The 16,963-nt window shown below is 46.3% G+C and overlaps 1 protein-coding gene across 3 annotated transcripts in view; it reads right to left on the reverse strand.

Annotated features, from left to right (window-relative positions):
- LOC115142642 (protein jagged-1b-like) overlaps positions 1-16,963 on the reverse strand; it is a 31,816-nt gene that overhangs the window by 4,421 nt on the left and 10,432 nt on the right. For 2 of the 3 annotated variants that reach the window (XM_029682249.2, XM_029682247.2), the window contains exons 6-22: positions 14,510-14,640; positions 14,063-14,182; positions 11,952-12,065; positions 10,068-10,181; positions 8,657-8,770; positions 7,882-7,928; positions 7,126-7,299; positions 5,925-6,075; positions 4,858-5,022; positions 3,708-3,821; positions 3,158-3,271; positions 2,791-2,904; positions 2,250-2,366; positions 1,880-1,907; positions 1,406-1,491; positions 531-644; positions 27-136 (exon numbers count right to left, since the gene is read on the reverse strand). In XM_029682249.2, coding sequence (XP_029538109.1) covers positions 27-136; positions 531-644; positions 1,406-1,491; positions 1,880-1,907; positions 2,250-2,366; positions 2,791-2,904; positions 3,158-3,271; positions 3,708-3,821; positions 4,858-5,022; positions 5,925-6,075; positions 7,126-7,299; positions 7,882-7,928; positions 8,657-8,770; positions 10,068-10,181; positions 11,952-12,065; positions 14,063-14,182; positions 14,510-14,640 — 1,927 coding nt within the window. The remainder of the gene's footprint in view (positions 1-26; positions 137-530; positions 645-1,405; positions 1,492-1,879; positions 1,908-2,249; positions 2,367-2,790; positions 2,905-3,157; positions 3,272-3,707; positions 3,822-4,857; positions 5,023-5,924; positions 6,076-7,125; positions 7,300-7,881; positions 7,929-8,656; positions 8,771-10,067; positions 10,182-11,951; positions 12,066-14,062; positions 14,183-14,509; positions 14,641-16,963) is intronic. The other variant, XM_029682248.2, reaches the window with a different exon arrangement.

The following is a 16,963-nucleotide window of genomic DNA, read 5'->3' on the forward strand; positions in this document are numbered from 1 at the left end:
TTGTCATAAAACCTGTGGTTTCGTACCTTTGTACAGGTGACCTTCCCATTGTGGCACTGGCAGGTGTTGCAATCGTCATCCCATTTGGTCCCATCCCCAGCCACTAGACTGTTGACAACACAGGGTCTCACAGTAACTGCAAAGCAAGAGGTGGCCATTTTAGTCCCTCAAGATTGAACCCGAAACATTTGCTATGGATGCCCAAAATCATAGATGTATTGTGTTTTATTCAGGTTGACTGTTTACACCTACATTGACTCTTGTTAAGACTTAGGTTCTTGTGATGTTTATGGTAATAAAGCTATTGTACCGTGCACTTATACATTGTTTATCTGATGTCCTGTTTATAGTTAGGTAAACAGCACCTAAAGAGCTATAGCACAAGGAACAAAAATTCAGACCAAGTTACTGACTAAGATAGTCCATTGTCATGGCAGAATCCAACAGGGATGATTATTGATGGAAAATGTATTTATTGAAGACAGTATGAGCATAGGCTCCAAAAGGAACACGAAGGGTAGAGGTCTTACCTTCTTGGCACCTGGGGCCGGCCCTCCCTGGTGGACACAGGCAGCGGTAGCCGTTGATCTCATCTACGCAGGTGGAGCCGAACGCGCAGGGCGACGACTGGCACTCGTTGATGTCTGATGGGACAAGATTGGCAACTGTTAGGGTACTACTCTATTTCTGTCACTTCATCTGTTCCTCAATCTATATGCATCGGTCCATCTATCCTACTGACTAACAGACTGAGTGATGTCTTGGAATCATTTTGCTTAGACTGATATTTCCCAGAGCCACAGACCAACAAAAAATTTTTATTTTTATTTTATTTACCTAGGTAAGTCAGTTAAGAACAAATTCTTATTGTCAATGACGGCCTTGTTCAGGGGCAGAACGACAGATTTTTTATTTTATTTTTTATTTTATTTTTTTACCTTATCAGCTTGGGGATTCGATCTTGCAACCTTCCGGTTACTAGTCCAACACTAACCAGTACGCTACCTGCCACCCCAAACTATGCTAATCAACTATGCTATCAAACTATGCTAATTATACTACTTATAACTTCATTATTAAAAAAAACAAATGCATTCAAAACTATACCCTAGTTTCATTCCTGGTCCTTGGTGCTAGTTAACAGTTGGACTAACTCTGAATAGTCAAGGGAATTAGTGCAGGTGATCAACTTCTCCATCTGAGCTCTCTTTAACTGGATCAAAGGGCTAACAGCAACGTGAACTTATCTAGCCAACTTATAAGTCTCATCCTCCATTGTGTTGTCCTACAAGCATCACCAAAGCCAAAAGACTTAAACCCGATTTAGCCCCGACTTAACTCTGACTTTTGTCACAGCTTAAGAATAGTGAGGGGGATGGGGGGGGTGCAAAGGGTTAATACTCACTAATCCGGCAGTCTGGTCCGGCAAATCCCGCGGCACACTCACACCGGTACCAGTTATCTCCATCCACACAGGTTCCACTGTTATAGCTGCAGAGAAAAGGATAGAGAGAGTCAGGGGTCATAGCTCTTAACCAATAAGAATTGACTAAATGGGTGGGAAATATATTTCCATGTCTTAGAAAGTATCTAAATAAGCATCACTCAATTCTCTCTATTAAATGATTTCACCACAAAAATAGTTCCTTCAACAGATACATTTATATTATTCTTTAAAAAAATGGCATTGGGTAGAGGAGGAAGTGGAACAGGGTAAAATGTCTGATTGTGAAGGCTTGAGCAAACAAAGTTACGAGAGTTGTTTGTGGCTCTCTGTCGACGCGGAGTGTATATGCAAGTCTGTGTGTATTATCAGCAGCAGGACATTCCTGCGGGCAGATATGTTTACTGGGCTTAATTTGGTTTGGGATTGACTTACCAAGGGTGGGGATTGCAGTCGTTGGAATCTGTAAAATTTGAAATAAAAGAAAGTTGGGTTAGACACAGAGTGCATGTCAGAATACTAACTCAATATGAATTTGTGGCTAGCTGAGAGGCCACATAACATTAATCTAAGAAATAAAGCAAAAAAAGTATATGTTTTTCCCTATAGTTAAGATTTAGCTCGATACATTCATTACATAAAGGACGAAGGCCAAACTGTATTTATCTACTACGGCAGGTTAAAATGTAGTTCTAGTGAATTTTACACTATCAAAATATGAACAACTAATAGTGCACAAGACTACAATTATCTACTAAGGATTTATTAGTATTAGTGAGGACACACACACACTGGGGTCACTCACTTTGGTTGCAGGTCAGGCCATCCCAGCCCTCTTTGCAGACGCAGGTGAAAGAGTCTCCACTGACTACACAGGTGCCTCCGTTCTCACAAGGACTAGGCAGACAGCTGCTGTTCTTAGCTGGAGAAGCAAACACAACCTTTAGCCAACATGCTAGCTAGCTGGAAAATGCTACACAGGCAAACATAACATTTAGCCACCCTGTTAGCCTCCCAATGCTACATGAGCAAACACAACCTTTAGCCTACCTGCTAACTAGCAAATGCTACATGGGCAAAAGAAACCTTTGGCCTAGTTTTGAACCAAGCCTTCAGCTATACTACTAGTTAACAGAGGCAGCTACCTCAGCAATTACAGTTTAGCAATGGAAAATCTAAACCAAGTGTTTTGTCAGACTCAAAATGTCTATTTTTAGGAATTTAAAATGAGGGCCTTGCATTACTGTCAAATGTTGAGGGAAAACCAAATCATAGTGGTTGTGGTGAATGCTCAGTTGGAATAGCATTAGCTGCAATAATTTAGCACTGGCGGCTACACTACATACCTATATTACAGGTGGCACCCTCCCATCCGGCGGCACACATGCATTTGAAGGTGTCCCCTTCATCGTAGCACGTTCCGCCATTGTTGCACGTAGCCTCGTCACACTGGCTCTCTCCTGGAAGCAAAACATATTACATGTTTGCAACTATTCATAGTCAATGTCAGGAAACCATTAGGCCTTAAAACCTATTATTTCAGGCATGTGTTATTTATGCACATAAGCACACCCTTTCGAACACATACAAGCATGCACACGCTTACATCCCACCCACACGCATATTTCACACCACAACACACTTCACATGGCCGCCCCAGGGCGAAAAAAATTAATTAAAAAGTGTGCGATACTGTCGTAAGGGGGGGCTTACTTGAGTGACATGTCTTGCCCTTCCATCCGTTCTTACACTCGCAGTAGAAGTCGTTCACCAGGTCTCGGCACGTGCCGCGGTTGCGACATGGGTTGGTGTTGCAGTCGTCAATGTCTGAGGAGACAAAAAAAAAAAAGAAGTCATTTAATGTTTAACTGTCTGTCTGGCATCTCCAAGGCCATTTAAATCCTAACCCTAACCCCCCCCCAGCATTATAACGCCTACCAGGCATTATAATGCTGATAACGCTTCAATACCAAGAAGCAAGTCAGATAAAATAGTCAATGCACTGTTCCACCTGCATGTAATGCATAAGCACATATATAGACTTGTGTACCACTGTATGAATACTTTTGAAATGATACAAACAAAAGAACCATTCACTTTTTGAATACTTGTACTACGTTGTGGGGTGATCGGCAACTAAATAACTTGTATATAACTTCAACAACAATGTATTATCCACCGGTGGTTCAAAGAAAGTGAAAGCCATTATTCATATAAAACAAACATGACTACAGAACAGTATTGAGAAGAAAAATGTACTTACTGTCGTCACAGTTGGGTCCCTCCCAGCCCTCGGCACAGATGCACTGGTACAGGCTGACTTTGTCAATACACGTTCCCCCGTTCTGACACGGGCCACTTTCACAGTCATTTATATCTGAGAGTGAGTGAAAGAGAAAAAAAAGGAAGAAAAAAAAGTCAAGATAAAATAAACAATATCAAACCATTGCAATCAAGGTGTGCACCATGAAATCCCTTCAAGGACTCATTTACCATTTCCAACTATGTGAACAACTCGCATTGTTTCCACATTACAAACCTTGCGGTTTCCCTAGTGTCCCATTTATTTTGACTGTCGTCTCCGGTCAAGTAACCTTCTACCAAAAGCCCTTCCCAAAACTCCTTCTGTCACCCAAAACCACAACAGAGAGCTTGGTGTTGGGTGTGTGCGTGGGAGAGACAAGGCCGGGCAAGAATAGGCAGACTTCCTGGCTTAAGAGAATGAGAGTTAGGGGTGGGGAGGCATGGAGCCCCTTTCATTTAACAACTTCCCCACCCCCTGACAGGCTAGCGAAGGCTGAGCAGGGTCATTAATCAAGGCCTGTGTCTGAGAGACAGCATAGGCCTCGCCTGGGGCCTCCATTAGATAACCCAGTGACTGTAGGGCCAGGGCTACCCTGCCTGACCTCTCTGGGCTAGGGAGCCGGCGGCTAAAAACAGCCATCCATCAAAAAGGGAGCTAATAATTATCGTCAAGGGGTCACCACTCTCCCCTGAAAGAACTGTTGGTGAGAACAAAGTCACCGGGTTTGGAAGGAGCGAGAGCACGCTTTGAACCCAAGGATGCATGTGTCGTGACAGAGATCACGCCAAGAAATAGGAACGATCCTTATAACGGGGAGGGAGATTCTTGTGGTGTACTTATGGTCAGAAAGGGCCCATCCCGTCCTCTACCACCCCTGCAATAACATTCTCTCTCTCCATTATCTGCCCTCTCCACTTCAACCTCACAATTCTGCCACATTTCCCCCTCTATCTATGCCTCCCTCACACCCCCACATTGACCCCTTAATACACTCATTAGCCATCCACCATCCATCAAAGGCTCCATCCATCCATCCACCTCCCTAGCCATCCTCCAGCCATCCATCTACCGTTCTTCACTCCTTGGTGGAACTGGGGGAGTCACTTACTCTCATGGCAGTATGTCCCGGTGAAGCCCTCCTGGCACTCGCAGCTGAACTGGCCCCCAGCCTGGCTCCGGCAGCGCCCGTGGGGCCCGCACACGTTGGACGAAATCAGACGCACGCCCCCAGGGGTGCTGTTGGATGCCACGGAAACCGTGCAGCTGTCAATCACTGAGGGAGAAAGAAAGGGCGAGGTCAGGACAGTGTGCATATATGGCAATCACATAAATGTTGATATCCATTGCACAGAACTGACGTTACCACACATCGTATAAACCTTCAAACGCTTTGGGTGCCACAGCTTCCAATAAAATAAATATTCAATAGATACAACATATGCCAAGGCCCTCTAATTTCTTCAATCTGTGGTGTGTATAGATAAAAGTAGTTAAACTAAGTACAAGGGTATAAACCCGTAGACTGTCATAATTACGCTCTCAAAAATGTGTGCATACACACGGCAGAGTGAAAATATTAAGGGGGTCTATTGAGTATATTCAGCAGGAAGATCACACACAGAGCACTTCACAGTTTTGCCAGATTTTTCTGGGGCGTTTTGGAGAGACGAACAAAGTCTAGTAGGGAGGAGAGGAACATTTTAAGAAGCAGAGGCAATTTGTCAGAAGCAGGAGGGCGGCGTGGGGGGTGTTCTTGAAGGGAGTGTCTTGTCAAAAAAGTAGTCTGGCAGCAGTAGCGACTCGAAAACATGAAACCAAACCTTAACCCTTCCCATGGTAACGAGGCCCTGGGGGACCCGGCGGAGAACGGGTTAGAGCCGTGCGGGCTTGCTAACCCTAGGTCTTCACACACACACACAATGGTGTGACACACACCCAGCACAATGGCCTTGAGTTAGCAGATTAGATTACAGACTCTGCGGGATAAAAAGCCCCCCTCTCAGATTTACAATTGGCTATAAAAAAAGCAAATGGAGACAAGTGACCTAACATTTTTGGGATTAGCTTTCATTAGCATTAGCCAAGCTAGCCAAAACTGCCTAGGCTAACACTGAAAACAGACTTCTACAGTACTGTAAAGACTGCACAAGGCTAAACCAAAACGCAAATATTAACCTTTGCATGGTGTTGTCCGACAGTGGTCCTTCAAATGGGAACAGTTCTTGCCCTCGTAGTCTTCTGGACATTTGCAGAAGTAATCGGTAGCCAGGTTGAAACACTGGGCCCTGTTTTGACATGGGCTCGGCATGCAGTAGTCGATATCCAACTGAGAAGGCAAGAACAAAAACAAAGAATGGTTTAGACACAAGCCATGTAAAGTAATACCTGCCATTTTACCTTGTCCATAATAACCCATTGTGGACTTCACCACGGAAACCTGCTAAAGAACCATAAACAAACGCTTAGCGGTGGGGAGTTGGAGGAGGCGGGAAAAGAGAAGACAGACTTAGCCCAGACGGAAGGTTCACAAGTGTTAACAAGCGCGACAAAGCTCCAGTTTAGAGTTGCAAAGAGAAACAATCGCAGAGAGAAAGAGAGAAACGCAGGTGCGATTATAGTGGGGGGGAAGGAAAGGTGGCACAAAAAAATTATCAAACGGGGGAAAAAAATGGGAGGGAAACAACTGAAGAGGAGGATATCAATGAAAACATATTATGGTGAGGAGATTCACTCAGGAGATTCACCGATCTCGGATCACAATTACCCCATCTCCAACCTTAACCATTAAAAAGGTATGGGGAAATACGGTATCGGACCGTGGATCAGTGGTTTGAGGTGACTGCAACTTTTTATTATTTTTTAACATTTTTAACCTTTATTTAACCAGGCAAGTCAGTTAAGAACAAATTCTTATTTTCAATGACGGCCTAGGAACAGTGGGTTAACTGCCTGTTCAGGGGCAGAACGACAGATTTGTACCTTGTCAGCTCCGGGGTTTGAACTTGCAACCTTCCGGTTACTAGTCCAACGCTCTAATCACTAGGCTACCAGGAGAGAGGGAGGTAGTCAAGGAAAGTTGGCTCTAACCACCGATCTCAGATCAGATTACCCCATCTCCAACCTTAACCATTAAAAAGGTATGGGGAAATACGGTATCGGACCGTGGATCAGTGATTACTCACGATTTACTCAAGATAAGTTGGCCCTAACCACATATCTAGGATCAGCTTATACTACCTCCAATTCTAACCATAAACCATTACAAGGATGGAGCAATATCTGCTCCTGGATCAGTGTTGTGGTTTCAGGTGACTTGGACCAACTCTGGGTGGGCTCTGGGCACAGTGAGGGGGGTGTGGTGCCAATCTCTGCTCACCTGACAGAAGTTGCCAGAGAAACCGGGCAGGCACAGGCACTGGAAGCCATTGACGTCGTCCTTGCAACGGCCACCGTTCAAGCACGGGCCACTGGCGCACTCGTCTACGTCCTTCTCGCAGTGCTCGCCGCCGAAGCCCGACGGACAAACGCAACGGTACCCATTCACCATGTCCTAGGGAGGGGAGGAAAACAGAGAAAGGAAAAAAATAAAGAGAGAACAGGGTGTTGGGGGTGAGTGTGGGAGGTACGGAACAGGGCGGTGAGGAAAACAAGCCATTGTGAAAGGGTTGGAAAAGAATTAAGAAAGATTTATTTTTCCTGGCAGGGGACGAGAATGTTTATGGTAATCTGATCTATTGTAGTCATGAAGACCTTCCGCCTATTCCCTCCCTCCCATTCTCCCCTCCTACACAAGCATTCATGTCTTTCTGCCCCTCTCTTTGTTAGTATTGCCCGAGCAACTCTGTCATGCCTGTGTTCTGAAAGCATGTCTCAGCAGTTTGCCATTTTTAAACCCGCCATAAAGGAAAAAGGGGGAGAAAGAGGGGAAGGCGAGAGAAAGAAGCCAAAAACAACTCCAATATGCCAGGAAGTGTCCGGAATATGTATTTCGACCAGGATCGGTACATTACGGAAAAATAAGAAAACATCTGTGTCCCTAATGGAACCCTATTCCCCATGATAGGGTTCTGGTCAAAAGTAGTGCACTATATAGGGAATAAGATGCTATTTGGGAGAAACCCAATAAACATACCTTGCATTTTCCCCCATTTTGACACTGGTCCTGGCAGTCATTGATATCTGCGGAAACATTTTGTAACAATAAAATAAATTAAAATAAATTATAAAACGTATACAATTTGAGCTCCGCCGAGGCGAGGCCTTGATAAGGCTTTCTTGTCAAGATTTCCGACAAGCTTCCTCAAGATAACACTTGTTCGAGAACGGGTGGGGGGGGGGGTGCAATTCATGCGGGCCCCGTGCACTGGGGCTTCACACAATTGTTTGAGTGCCCATGTTATCTGCACATTATTGTCTGCACGGCTGTGCAAGTAGACAATGACTCGAGATTATTATTATTTTTTTTTTAAAAAGTGTATTATTATTATTTTTTCTTTCTGTCGTCTATTTTCAGACTGACCACTCCAGAACTACTAGTCCAGGTTCAGAGAAACCCTGTGCCAGCCTCAGTCCTAGCCGTCATTCTCATGAACTCGCATCCAAAACTGGCCCTACAACAGTTGCTTAAAGTAGCTACTGGCACTTGACAGTGCCATTTCTTCATTTTAGAACAGGGGTGTGCAACTTTGGACTCTTGAGATTGAATGGCAGGGTGAGCAGGCTTTTGTTCTACCACAGGCACGAACACACTTCGACTAATCATGCTTTCAATTGCCAACCATGATTAGTTGATTAGCTGAATTACCCATATTAGCGCTGTGCTGGAACAAAAGCCTGTATCCCCCACTGCTTCCTGGAACCAGACTTGCTCACCCCTGCATTAGAACCTTTTCATTGAAAACACTCACTGGTTTCGCAGTTCTGGCCCATCCAACCAGGGAGGCACTCGCAGAAGTACCCTCCAATCAGGTTGCGGCAGGAGTTGGCATTCAGGCAGGGGTCGCCTTCGCACTCATTGGCGTCTGAAATCCATAAAAACAAAACAGGTCAGAAAGACAGACAGAAAAAGAAACATTTCATTCCTTCATTCCTGTTAAAGGGGATTGGGATGAGATTGCGAGGGGTCGGCAGCCATAGGAATAGATATTTTAATGGTTTCCCCCGTCACCCACCCATTGACTTGGGGATGCCTATTCTAGAAGTTATATTTCTATGGTCTTTTCTGGTGGTCTGCTGTGGTTTGCATTCAAACCGCGTCGGAGCCTGTCCCCATGGCAAAAGGCAATTGGGGACAAACACAAATATGCCGGGGAGTGAAGGGTAGTGGATCAAGGCAGCAGTGAATAGTTAGTGGCACCTATCTTCTTGCACCTCACATTAAGAAGGGGTGAGGAAGAGGGAGAGGAGGCGTAAGGGAAGACAAGGGTGAGAAGGAGTGGGGGGGGGTAGTTAGAGAATTAAGGCAGTAGTGAATAGAGTTAGTGGCACCCATCCTCTCGCTCCTCATTCTAAGCCCTTTAAAACACACTGCCATTCCTCAAAGGATGATCCCCCGGCTTAGGAAACCCCACTTTATCCCTGCCCTGAGGATTCCCAAAAGCAGCCATGGAATGGAATGCCGAAGGAACTTTCCCCCCCATCCTGGCATGCCCGCTTCCAAATCTTCACACTAGAGCGCCATCAAAAGTCAAGGGTGGTATGATGAAGAGGAATTTGCACTTAGAAGCTTTTCTAAAGGTCAGTTTTGAGATTTCACCCCCTAATGGATAAGGTTCAGATTTGGAGAGTGTAAGCTGGTTCTAGATCTGTGTGCTAAGGACATCCTCTAATTGTAGCAAGGTGGTTAGAAGTTGGCCTCAACCACAGATCTAGGAAACTAACTTTAACCATTAGAGAGAGGAGATATTTGACCCTGTACCAGTATATAATCTATCAACTCCGTAGTGTGCATAGAGATCAATACTCTCTCTATGGTAGTAGGTTATAGGATATATAGGTGGTAGTGGGATAGAGGACTAGGCTGTTGTGAGGTAGAAGGTAGAGGTTTGTAGGATTTAAAAGTACTCAGTTGTTTCTGTGTCAAAAGGGATACAATAGGAGTTGGGTTTTGTGGGATATGAGGTAAATGTTTGTTTTTTTAATTATAGAGGATGACAGCGAACTAGGTGGTTGTATGATAGAGGAGGTGCAGGGGTGTGTGGGATAGAGGTATATATATATATATATTTTTTTAGGGGGGGAAAATAGAGGATGAATGAGAGCTCAGTGGCTGTATGATAGAGGTGGTGCAGGGTGTTACGGGATAGAGGACTGACTGACCAATGAGGCAGGTCTTGCCGCTCCACTGGGAGGGACAGGTGCACTTGAAGCCGTTGACCTGGTCCTGGCAGGTGCCCCCGTGGCCACAGGGGTTGGGGAAACACTCGTCCACATCTGGAGGGAGGAAACAAGTGTGTTACGGCTACACGTGGAATGACAAATCAGACATCCATGACTATGGCTAGGTCTTTAGCGCTTGTTGAAAGGCTGATGGTGTCTTGATGACCCAAAATAACACTTTTTTTTTTTTTAAGTCACCGCCGTCATGGACTTTTTCAAAATAAAGTCTATATAACAAAATGTGGTTGTTAGAATCTTAACCCCTATTAATAATCACAAAAAGAACTGGAGTTATAAGCAGGTTTAGGAGGGTATGTCATGTTTTGTATGGTGTCCCCCCCCCCCCCCCCCCCCCGCGCTACTTTCTCCCGATAGTAGGGCCTGATCCCCTCCTCCTCTCGACAGTTGGGAGGTGCCGTGCATAGTTGATAATCCCCCTGATAATTGCCTCGAAACTGAACCTAAACTATACCGAAACTCATTTCACACATAAGAGCTGAAAAAATACATTTAAAAAATGAAGTAAATTATGATGGGGGAGAATGGATGCGAACTATGCAATCACCAGTTGTGAATGAAGAACAGAGCTGGCCATTCTATTCTATTCATCTATTCAAATGATAATCTCAAAAACGGTAGCGGAGAGAAATGTCAACACTGACAATTTCTTCACGTCACCGTCATTGGCGAACAAGTTGCTCGCAAAGAAAACAAGCCTGGTTGGCACCTTGAACAAAGCGAGGCGGGAGCTTAATATCATGGTTTGCTTAATATAAGGAATAAAAAAAAATGTATAGCATCAACTTGTACTTTTGATACTTAAGTATATTTAAATATACTTTGATACTTTTACTCTAGCTGTGTTTTACTGGGTGACTAAGTATAACAATTGGGAATTTTTTATACCACTGTGCGCATCGCCATATATAAATCAAGTTATACAACGCATTGTGCTCTACTGTATCACACATGTCGTTATTCCCTATGAGAAAAAGATCCTACTGCTTTCTACTTTATTCTATTCCATAGGTTGTGGATTTTTGGGATCAAAATGGCACAGCTGTACACAGTGAAAGGAGGAACTTGCCGCTGGCCTTTCAACGGTGTTCTAAAACATGCTTGTCTTGGCTGCCATCAACACACACGTGCTGTTTAAGCAGTGCATGAACCCCATGAGCAGGAGAGACTTCATCGTGAGTCGAGCACACGGGCTACGTGAGAGACGTGAGGGGGTCAAGGCAGCAGCGAAGATTCCACGAGAGGAATTGTGCAAAGCCAAGGAGAAACTGCCAGGTGGGCAGATGAGCTCGCAATAAAACCCACGAAACCTGTTTCAGCTGCAAGCGACTCGTTTGTGCCAAGTGTTGCAAGCAAGTGTGTGTGTGTGGGGGGGGTGACTGTTAGAACGAGAGATAACAACTAAATAAGGTCCAACTGGCGTGAAGATGAGCAAAATGCTGTAAGCACGAGCGAGGCCACAAATAGTGTGTTCAATAACTGACAATGGACCATTTTTGACTACCGTCATAAAACCAACACATTCATTATAATGCCATTATTGCTTTTGTGCTGACGTCCAAAAGATGTCATTGGTACGAAGGGGGAATCCAACGAGGCCAGGCTTCTCTAGTGCTAGAGGCCAGGCTTCTCTAGTGCTAGAGGCCAGGCTTCTCTAGTGCTAGAGGCCAGGCTTCTCTAGTGCTAGAGGCCAGGCTTCTCTAGTGCTAGAGGACAGGCTTCTCTAGTGCTAGAGGCCCGGTGAATGTGCAAGGGTAAACCCACTGAGTATAATACTGAATTTACACACTATAATGTATTACTTACTGATGCTGCAGGAAGGGCCACTCCAGCCGGGGGAACACTGGCACTCGAAGCCCTGACTGGTCTCCACACATCTCCCTCCGTTAAAACAGGGCTCCGACAGACAAGCATGCTCTGCTATGGACCGAGAGACAGAGCGAAACAGAGAGATAGATAGATTGAGTGGGTAAAAGGGAGATAGGAAAGGCAAAGAACAGAGAAAGGTAGATGTAGCAGGTAGAGGAGAGAGAGGAGAGAGAGAGTTAAACTCCTAAACTCAGTTCTCACACTGCAGGAGGGTGGGGTGGGTTTTCCCCCTCGCTGCTGTCGGTTCCCAGCGGCTCTCTCTGGCCCAGCTAGGCTACAGCCAGTGGAGTGGAAAGCCCCTTTGACCTCTCACTAACCAGCTCTGGACCACACCGCAAGACGAGGAGCGAGAGAGTGAGACAGACAAGGGAGGGAGAGATAGGGAAGGATAAAGGAGAGTGCTGAGTGCAAGAGAAATAAACAGAACAAGAGAAATTTCCTCAGAGGAAAAAGACAGCCAGACAAAGAATAAAATACACAGAGAGAAAGCGAGAGACAGAAAGACAGGGTCCATTCCCCCACTAGGTCTACGTTGTTAAAAAAAACAAAAAAAAACATCCCCTCTCCCATGTCACTAGCCCCCCAGGGCCCTAGCCCTATAGTCTTAGCATTAACTCTAGCCAGCTAGCAGGAAAACGTCTGTCATGGCACGCTGACCCGCAGAGCGTTCGCGCCATGACTTCCACCCGAACGCAAATCATTGTCCATCCCTCCGCGGGAGGACAAGAGAAGACAGGAGGGAAGAGAATAGCAAACTCACAAGTCACGACGGATTCCTCCGCTCAAATCAATTAGTGCTCTGCATTCCTTGGCAGGCAGACTGACCCGCATCACAAATGGCACCCTATTCACTATATAATGCACTACGTTTGACCAGAGCCCTATTAGCCCTGGTCAAAAGCAGTGCACTGAATAGGGTGCCATTTGGGACTACCCCCGAGGGGGAGGCGAGAGGGAGAAGACTGTTGATTGGTGTCAGCAGGCTAGGGGCAGGGGAGGAAGAGAGGGGGGGAGAGGAGCACAGGAGGGGGGGTTTAATGTTGTTGGGTCTGGCTGGGAGAGAAAAAGAAAAGGAGAATTCAGGCTTGGTTGGAAGCTGGAATCCCCCTCTTCTTTCCCTCGTTCTCTCCCTCCCTCCTTCCTCCACTCCCTCCCTCGCGCTCAAGATGACCGGCAATAGTTTTCAAACCCTCGCTACAGAGGTGGCAACTGTCCTAGACAAACACAGAGCGGGCGTGTTTGACTGACAACGCCTACAGGGAGCTTCCTCCTCAATTAGCTGAGTCATGTCTCCATTGACCCCCACACAAAACAAGGGCCATCTACGTATCCTAATGAGCGAATTCGACCCAACTTCATTGAAACGTCCTCAACTCAAAAATAATTACATATACAACTCATTCCTATGATCAAAACTCAAACTTTATAGAAACCAACCTTGACTTAAACAACTGACACATTTAAACAACTTGAAGATGTGAGGTAACTTAGATTTGTTGAAGGTAGAATACAATCCCACCTCATAGAAAGGTTAGCTCTGTTACTGGGTCTCCTCCAGTTCCCTTTTCCCTTGACGACGCCTTAATGAGGTCGTCACCTCCTGGCCGGAGTGACGCGGGAGACCGCCCTACGAACGGAACCTCCTGGATGGGGTTAAGCACGGGACTGACCCCCTCCCCCCCCCAACCCCTGAACTATGACCCCTCGACTTCCAACCCCGTCTCACCACATGACTCGGATCTCACCGACTGGTCTTGGGAAAACAAATACCTTTTTCTCTGTCTTCACCACAAAATACAAAAGATTGAGTGGGAGACAGCAGAGAGATAGAATAAAATAAAATCTCCAGCATAGTAGATCAGCTGCGCTATGAGTGCCCAAGACCAACTTCCCTCTGGGAACAATAAAGTTATTCTTATCCTACCTTGTTTTCTACTCCAATTTCACTCTCATAAGGACGAAACATTGAGTGGAACCAGACCCTAGACACTACAAGAGACTTACACACACACGCAAGTACACGTATGTGTGCGTGTCAGGCGACTCACCTTTTTCGCAGTTGACACCAGAGTAGCCGTCAGGACAGGCACAGTGGTACTTGTCAGGTCCAGTGTTGCTGCACGTCCCCATGTTCAAACAGGGCTGGAACGTACCACATGTGTTCAGGTCTGGAAGACAGGGAGGGAAAAGTGTGAGTGTGCGTTGGTGAGGGCACCAGTTATCAGCTGTATATCTACAGACCAGGGGGGGTATACTATAAAGCAGGATCAATGAGTTAGCCTGCTAACTTGCCCAAATAAATACATTTCTTTAAGATAAGCTTGAAATTGACATGTTGTGATTGAAACAACCAAAACCATAAGTTTAGCTTTCTTAATGAACCAGAAAATCAGTAGGCCTATTTCTGGTCATTTACAAAGTTAGCTGGCCAACTCAATGATCACGCTTTGTAGTATACCTCTGTGCATTTGCTATTCTTGCATGTGTATGCTTACCTTTGTCGCAGAGCTGGCCGCCAAAGTTTGTGTCACAGAGGCACTGCCACGGTTCCACGCAGGTTCCGTGCACACAGCCCGGGTGAGGAATGCACTTATCACAGTACTCGCCCTGCCAGCCGTACAGACACCTGCAGGACACACACACACACACTCGATAAGTACTCAATGCCCGGGATGACCGAGCTTAACAAAAAAAACTTGTTCAGTGCTCAACACTATCCCGCTTAAAAACACAGACAATGTATCACAATCTTTTAACACACACAGGAATGGGTTCGGCAGGGCTAAGGCTGCTCCTTGAGTAAGTAAAAAGTATTGTCTGGGCAGTGAACTAGCAGGGGAAAGCTTCTCAAATGAGTCATAACAGAGCGAATCAAATATACACACACCCCCATCCCTTAGAATTCATCCCTGGTATCCATGCCCAGCCCACCCCACCCTTGCTTGAGGCAATGGATAATTATCCCAGCTACCCAATATATATATCTCCTACCTCATTCAAAAGAGCTGCAAAATCTAGCAAATATGGAGGAAATGTGAAACCCTCAAAAGTACCCATTCCACTCCGGCCTTCCTTAAGAATCAGATGTGTATTCAAGTTCAGATAAAAGCCATAGAAGCTTCTCCAGAATCTCCACAACATGCTAATGTCTCCTAGCACCGCTTTCGATTGTTTCTTGGCTGCGAGACTGAAAAGGCTAACTAACACGACATCAAAGCGTGGCGCTGAAGGGAGGTGAGAGAGGGTGGGGGAAACAGACAGGTGAAAGAGGGTGGGGGAAACAGACAGGTGAAAGAGGGTGGGGGAAACAGACAGGTGAAAGAGGGTGGGGGAAACAGACAGGTGAGAGAGGGTGGGGGAAACAGACAGGTGAGAGAGGGTGGGGGAAACAGACAGGTGAGAGAGGGTGGGGGAAACAGACAGGTGAGAGAGGGTGGGGGAAACAGACAGGTGAGAGAGGGTGGGGGAAACAGACAGGTGAGAGAGGGTGGGGGAAACAGACAGGTGAGAGAGGGTGGGGGAAACAGACAGGTGAGAGAGGGTGGGGGAAACAGACAGGTGAGAGAGGGTGGGGGAAACAGACAGGTGAGAGAGGGTGGGGAAACAGACAGGTGAGAGGGTGGGGGAAACAGACAGGTGAAAGAGGGTGGGGGAAACAGACAGGTGAAAGAAAAAAGAAAACCTTTGAATTTGACAGAGGTCTTCGAGACCAGATTCCACCGCCACCATTAAGCTCTCACCACTCTGGGGGCCCCCGGCAGACGTGTGCAAAGGGGGTCGAGAGGGGTCGCGGTGGCCCGTTCCTGTAGGTTCATGCTCTACAACATCCGCAGAGTACGACCCTGCCTCACACAGGAAGCGGCGCAGGTCCTAATCCAGGCACTTGTCATCTCCCGTCTGGATTACTGCAACTCGCTGTTGGCTGGGCTCCCTGCCTGTGCCATTAAACCCCTACAACTCATCCAGAACGCCGCAGCCCGTCTGGTGTTCAACCTTCCCAAGTTCTCTCACGTCACCCCGCTCCTCCGCTCTCTCCACTGGCTTCCAGTTGAAGCTCGCATCCGCTACAAGACCATGGTGCTTGCCTACGGAGCTGTGAGGGGAACGGCACCTCAGTACCTCCAGGCTCTGATCAGGCCCTACACCCAAACAAGGGCACTGCGTTCATCCACCTCTGGCCTGCTCGCCTCCCTACCACTGAGGAAGTACAGTTCCCGCTCAGCCCAGTCAAAACGGTTCGCTGCTCTGGCCCCCCAATGGTGGAACAAACTCCCTCACGACGCCAGGACAGCGGAGTCAATCACCACCTTCCGGAGACACCTGAAACCCCACCTCTTTAAGGAATACCTAGGATAGGATAAAGTAATCCTTCTCACCCCCCTTAAAAGATTTAGATGCACTATTGTAAAGTGGCTGTTCCACTGGATGTCATAAGGTGAAAGCACCAATTTGTAAGTCGCTCTGGATAAGAGCGTCTGCTAAATGACTTAAATGTAATGTAAATGTAAATAATCTCCAACCCACCCCACATACACTCCCTTCCCAAAACACGCAAAGGTTCGGGCCCTTCACAGCTCTGGATAACGGGAGGGGGGATTCATCGAGTTGTGTTTATTAGGGCACGCAATGTACATTTTTTTAATTTATTTTTTAAACAGTCACTTCCTGCTTCAGTCCGTTTTCTTCTGTTTGATGCCTAATGACCACATCATGATCAAGGGTTGTGACTTTGATTGCCACGTATAGTATTGTGTAGAACGTATAGTGATATCTAACGAAGACACTGCCAAAAATGACTACGTCTCCATTGAGTCTGGTGCCAATCCAAAGTGGGCAGAACCCATGGTGTTGGGAATTCCCCCTGCCAATGGCATTATTTCCATGTGGTACAAGGATGTTGCTGTGACAACAAGTTGCAGCAAGATTCTGAGTCTGGCACTTTCCAGTGA

This window comes from Oncorhynchus nerka, linkage group LG15, assembly GCF_034236695.1.
Source record: "Oncorhynchus nerka isolate Pitt River linkage group LG15, Oner_Uvic_2.0, whole genome shotgun sequence".
NCBI classification, from domain to species: Eukaryota; Metazoa; Chordata; class Actinopteri; order Salmoniformes; family Salmonidae; genus Oncorhynchus; species Oncorhynchus nerka.